This window comes from Myotis nattereri (genome assembly GCF_964212035.1).
Source record: "Myotis nattereri genome assembly, chromosome: 19".
NCBI classification, from domain to species: domain Eukaryota; kingdom Metazoa; phylum Chordata; class Mammalia; order Chiroptera; family Vespertilionidae; genus Myotis; species Myotis nattereri.
Genome location: NC_138095.1, coordinates 4,672,553 through 4,678,658, shown reverse-complemented (window position 1 = coordinate 4,678,658; position 6,106 = coordinate 4,672,553). Strand labels below are relative to the sequence as shown.

The following is a 6,106-nucleotide window of genomic DNA, read 5'->3' as shown; positions in this document are numbered from 1 at the left end:
TCCGTCCCGCTGGGGCTCACCTGCCTGGGACGCCACCTAGAGGGCACACAGCCAACCACTGCGCCTGCGCGGGCGCGGGTCCGACACCGAGAGGGGCGGCCGGAAGCGGGGCCTGGTCACCAATAGAAAAGAGGAACGAGAGCCACGTGCCCATAAAATGTCCAATCACATTGAAGTCCCTCCAGCCCCGGGGTGTGGCTGGCGGGTGGACAGGGTTGGGCGCGGAGGATCACGTGGGTGGACAGGTAACTACGGCTGGCCGCGGTTTCATCTGGACCGCAGCAAACCATTGCACCACACCGTCTGCTCATCCACCAGTGATGAGCCGGTGAGGTGTGCGAAGCGCTGTGACTCCCACCCGACGCTATGCTGCAATCCCGACTTTAGGTTACTCTCAGTGCAGTACATTCATTTATTCGTTTAAATCATCCCAGCCACGGTTCTAGTGTTCCCCAGATTCCGTTTCCAGTAATGAGCACTTGTTCTCTCTCTCTCTCTCTCTCCTCTCTCTCTCTCTCTCTCCTCTCTCTCCTCTCTCTCTCTCTCTCTCTCTCTCTCTCTCTCTCTCTCCTGTCCTTGAGATAATGAAAAAATGAAGGTTTCTACGTCAGAGGATATTTTTAGAGCCCAGCTTGAGTGCTCAGGTGACTCTGTTCTCTCTGGTGTTTGTTTTATAAAAAAAAAAAATGTGGGACTAAGTAAGTCTCCTGATAATCTTACCTTTCTTCCATCCTAAGGGGGGGGGCGGCTTGCAGTTTTCCCCATTGAATGGATGAATGAAATGAGGGAGAGATTGGGCCAAAAGACAAACCCACACATACTCCTCCTTCAAACGACAAATACACACACCTCTTTGCTGCCGGCCACACGCCCAGCAGTGGCTGCTGCTCTGTGGTTAGAATTGCTCCGCGGTGGCTTCCCATAGTCTTCATCGCCCTTTCTCATTTTCGCTTTTCGAATTCGGTTCCCTTCTTTCCCCTCCCCCCTCTACCTGGTGAATTCGATGCCAATGTGGTCATAAACCCTAGTGGAGGAAGTTGGCTGAGGGGTTGAGAGCTCAGGCATTGCCACCAGGCAGGTCTGGTCAAATCCTGACTATGCCAGTTGTGTGATCACAGGGGAGTGACTTCTCTGAGTTTATAGCTTCTCATCCATAAAATGGGGGCAATAATATCGCCCTCACAGAGCCGGTTTGGGTATTTAATGAGATGGGATGTGGAAAGCCTTTTGCACAGAGTGATATGCAGTAAATGACCTAGAAGTAGAAGGTGTTATTGTTTATTATGTTTTTTTAAGTATATTTTTTTATTTCAGAGAGGAAAGGATAGGGAGCGAGAGACAGTAACATCAATGATGAGAGGGAATCATCGACCGGCTGCCTCCCGCAGGCCCGCTACTGGGGCTCGAGCCTGCAACCCGGGCATGTGCCCTTGACCAGTCTTTGTCAGGCTTAGAAAGGAAAGAAGTTGCAGGACAAATGGTTTTACATGGTTGGAAATGGAGGCAGAGAAATGAGAGGAGGAGAGACTGGGCTGGGACTGAAACAAGAGCTCCCTGCTCCAGGCGGGTCGAGGTGGTGAAGCCTGTGTGTTCTCCTGGACTCATTGGGTTCACGCCCCATCTTTGCTACTTACTCTGCAGAGCTCTGGGCTAGGGGCCTGTCCTCCTGAGAGCAGCTGAGGGAAGGAGCCTTGACTAACAGTGCCAACGCCTCCCAGGGCGTCCCAGGGAAGGTGAGACACACGTGGGGCTTGGGACGCCCCTCCATCACCCTCCCCTGCATCAACCCAGAGTAACCATCAGGGGTGTCGTCATGACTCAGGTGTCATGGTGCTCACTTCCTGGAAATATCCGAGGGATTCAACTTCCAGGGCTGGAAGAATGACCTCACGGAGGACTAGGCAGAGGCCCAGCCGTGCTCAGCAGATAGAGAAAAAAACAATCTCCAAACGCGAGGCCTTTCAACAAAGTGCTTTACTGGAGGGCGGGCGCCGTGGAAGGCGACAGCCACAGGGACAAGGCGGTACGGAGGCGGGCGGCACTCAGTCCTGGCAGAACTTCTTGGTGTTCAGGTTCTTGTGCTCCTTGTTGTACGGGGCCTTGGAAAAGCAGATGGCAGCATTGCGGTCGCACTCGCAGATGAAGGCCTGGCAGGGCTTGTTTTTGCCTGGAAAAGAGGACGAGGAGAGGCCTGAGCCCAGGTGGACCCTGCTGTCCACCACCCAGGGGCAGGAAAAAATAACCGGAATAATTCAGCGGTCACTGCACTGGTGCACATTTAGGGCTGACAGATTAAGCAATGAAAATGCCAGAGTTTCAGATAAACAATGAATGCAAGGTTTGGGACGTAGACTGAAAAATTGTTGTCTATGTCAGAGCCAAATTTAACTGGGCAACCGGCGTTTATCTGGTGATCCTAGGTGTGAGCGCTGCCTTTGGGAAAGTCTTGTCTATGTTGCCCCCATATAGCTACAGACCCCTGACAACATAGGCAAGCCGTTATAAACCATATGGACAACACTGAAGCATACACTTAACGCAGCAAAGTATTTTAAATTTCAACTTAGTGAAGTTTAGAAAGCCAGTTTCTCTACTTTAAAGCTCATATTTAAAAAATAATAGAATATTATACAGACATTTAAAATAATTATGTCTATATGTGGAAATATTTCCAATATATCTTATTTTATTTTAAATATATTTCAGAGAGGAAGGGAGAGGGAAAGAGAGAGATAGAAACATCAATGATAAGAGAGAATCATTGACCGGTTGCCTCCTGCTCACCCCACACTCGGGATTGAGCCTACAACCCGGGCATGTGCCCTGACTAGGAATCGAACTGTAACCTCCTGGCTCAACCACTGAGCCATGCTGGCTGGGCCTAATATATTTTATTAAAGGAAAAAATAACTAGTAAAGCCTAAAAATTTGAATATATATATATATATATATATATATATATATAACTGGTTATCCATGGGTAGTAGGATTATAGGTGCCTTCCACTTTCCATGACATATATTTCTGAAATTATATTACTTTGGCCTTGTTTACTTTTATAACCAGAAGAAACAGCGCAGATAACATTCAAAATGCATTTGAACTTTACTATCCATAAATTAACTGTGTATCTCTGCTTACCTTACCTTCAATCATTTTATTAAAGTTTTGTTTCTTTCTGCTCCTTTCCTTTAAAAACCACAAATGAGTTGTGGGTAGGCTTAGACCCCTCACCCTTATCCCAAGTCCTTTGAAACACTTCCCACCAGTGGGTCACGCCCTCTCTCCAGGCCATTCTGCAGATGTCATTCAGTGAGGTCTCCCTCACCGCGTTCTTTTAAATCATACACATCCCCTCCGTCTCTCCACCATTCCTGTCTCCTCTCTCTGCTTTATCTCCTCTACAATACTTATCAACATCTAGTGTGTTTAAGTTTTTTCTTTACTTTCTATCTCTGCCATAGGAAGCGGAAGCCAGTTCAGTTGGTTATCGTGTTGTGCCCCAAATGCCACGGTTGTGGGTGTGGTCCCACAATTCAGAGAGGTGAGCTGGAGGCATGACGCTTCACCCCTAACGGTGGTGGGGTTCTGGAGAACGTTTTCCGTGGCACTTTTGGGCTGGGATTATGGTTATTTTGCTGTTGTTTGTACAGTAGCAACAGCACCTTTCATCTGTCTGCCCTTCAGATCTGCCCTCATGCAGGGACACATTTCATCCCGAGGTCATAGTTCGATTTCTTTCCTCAAAACCAGAGACTTTGAGGAAAGAAAGCAGCGGGGAGCGAATGTTAGCTGCCGCGGACAAGCTGTGCGATTTCTGGACAAGTGGCTGTGTTTGAGCTTCTGCTTCCTGACCTGGAAAACGGGGCTAATAAAACCTACCACACACACACACACACACACACACGCACACCCACACGCACACACACTCACACACACACTCACACACACACTCACACACACACTCACACACACACACTCACACACACACACACACACACACTCACACACACACACTCACACACACACACTCACACACACACTCACACACTCACACACACACACACACACACCCACACGCACACACACACACTCACACACACACTCACACACACACACACTCACACACACACACTCACACACACACACTCACACACTCACACACACACACTCACACACACACGCACACACGCACTCACACACACACTCACACACTCACACACACACACTCACACACACACGCACACACACACACTCACACACACACTCACACACTCACACACACACACACTCACACACACACACACTCACACACACACTCACACACTCACACACACACACACGCGCCTCACCTAGTCCCTGGCGGGTAATGAGAACCAAATAAATGCTAGTTCTGGGCTCTTTTATGAAATAATAAAACAGTATAGCATGGCAGTTGAGAGCAGAGGCTTGTGAGTCACTCAGACCTGAGTTCAACAGCCAAACACCACTCTTTACGAGCCTTAGTTTCCTCATCTGTAAAATGGGGGTCACAATGGTACAGTTCCTGGCACCGAGTCATTGACCAGTAAATGGCAGCTATGCCACGATTACGGTCCCTGCTGCCCGCGGAGGGCCCAAAGCCAACGAGGGGCGAACGTACTGCTGCAGACGATCTCCGAGCCCGAGCACTTGTACGAGTAGCTTTTGGTGTAGGGGTTGTCCAGGAGGAATTTGCAGGAGTCCAGCTTCTTGGCTTGGTCGTAGCAGCGGTCGTGTGTCTGGCAGCACCTGGGGGTGCAGGAGGGGGAAGGGCTGAGGCAGGAGCAGGTGCGGGGCAGCCGGTCCGCCCGCGTCTGCTCTCTCAGGAGCAGGTGGGGTGTTTTAGCCGACAGGCGCCGGGGGATTTTGGTTTTGTGGCTTGAAGAAGTTTCAGGCCTTTCTCATGTGTATTGAAGGCGATTTAAAAGGTGTTTGCAGGAATACGGTCGGATCATATATTCTGAAAATGCCCATCGAGTCGTGGCTGTGACGGCGTGTGTGGCAATGTCCCGCCACTAGAGGGCAGCCGCACCCACTGCCTCACGTCCCCGCATCCGCGTCCCACCCCCAACACCGGGCGCTGCATGTAGAGCCCCCTGACCATCTGCTGACATGACAGCAGGTGAGCATGTGTTTCTTTAGCAAGTCTGCAACCCCCTGCCTGTGCTTCCTCGTGGGGGTCCCTGGGTCGTGCCCCCCGCGCCCTCACCGGCCCCCCAGCCCCGGGCCGATCAACCACTCACTTGTCCAGCTCATCCACGGGGGTGCCGGATCCGCCCAGGCCGCAGTAGCAGCCGTAGTTGTTGTAATCTCTCAAGGGGTCGCTCTCAGGCATCGTGCACTTGATCATGTTGCGGAACTGCCACACGGCCCGCGGGCTGACGCCGCCCTCGGCGGCACACACTGCAAGACACGGCCGGGTTCAAGCTCGTCCCGTGGGCCCCCCAGCTCCTGGGGCTCAGGGCCCGCCCGCCTGCGCTCTCAGGCCCCCGCTGCCCCCTCTGACCGCCGGCAGCTGCCTCCTCGGACACAGCTGGACACAGAAACCTGGCAAAGTGACTATGGGCTTTTTAATGAAAACTTTTAAGAAACATACATATTTGTAAATTGAGATCAAATTCACATAACAGGCCCTGGCCGGGTAGCCCAGTTGGTTAGAGTGCCGTCCCAGAGCCAAGGTTGTGGGTTTGATCTCCCGTCAGGGCACATCCAAGAATCAACCAAGGATGCATAAATAAGTGGAACAACATATCGATGTCTCTCTCTCTCTCTCTCTTTCCCTCAAATCAAATCAGTTTAAGTTAAACAATATTTATATAACATAAAATTCACTATTTTAGCCATTTTAAGTGTACAATTCACAGTTGTGCAAATATCACACTAATGACAGGCATTTTTATCACACCCCCCCCCCCAAAGAACTCCCTGTACCAATCAGCAAAAGCTCCCCCTCCCTGCTGGCACCCCCATTCTGCTTTCTGCCCTACGGATTTGCCTGCTCTGAACCCTTCGTATAAACGGAATCATACCACATGTGACCTCTGTGACGGGCTTCTTCCACTCAGCATCACGTTTCTGAGGTCCA

The 6,106-nt window shown here is 50.7% G+C and overlaps 1 protein-coding gene across 1 annotated transcript; it reads right to left on the bottom strand.

Annotated features, from left to right (window-relative positions):
• Positions 1–1,956: 1,956 nt before the first annotated feature.
• PLA2G1B (phospholipase A2 group IB) lies at positions 1,957–5,418 on the bottom strand. Its single transcript, XM_081114044.1, has 3 exons — positions 5,265–5,418; positions 4,643–4,770; positions 1,957–2,167 (listed from the first exon to the last, which is right to left on the bottom strand). The coding sequence occupies exons 1-3, from the start codon at positions 5,369–5,371 to the stop codon at positions 2,043–2,045; spliced, it is 360 nt and encodes a 119-aa protein (XP_080970170.1). The 5' UTR covers positions 5,372–5,418; the 3' UTR covers positions 1,957–2,042.
• Positions 5,419–6,106: the final 688 nt, after the last annotated feature.

What these genes read in the sequence shown, in the direction of transcription:
- PLA2G1B (XM_081114044.1), bottom strand. Translation starts at nt 5,371, where the DNA reads ATGATCAAGTGCACGATGCCTGAGAGCGACCCCTTGAGAGATTACAAC. An exon ending in CCCGTGGATGAGCTGGACAA is followed by an intron (nt 4,771 to 5,264) that starts GTGAGTGGTTGA and finishes CTGCACCCCCAG; the next exon opens with GTGCTGCCAGACACACGACC. An exon ending in CTCGGAGATCGTCTGCAGCA is followed by an intron (nt 2,168 to 4,642) that starts GTACGTTCGCCC and finishes CCTCTTTTCCAG; the next exon opens with GCAAAAACAAGCCCTGCCAG.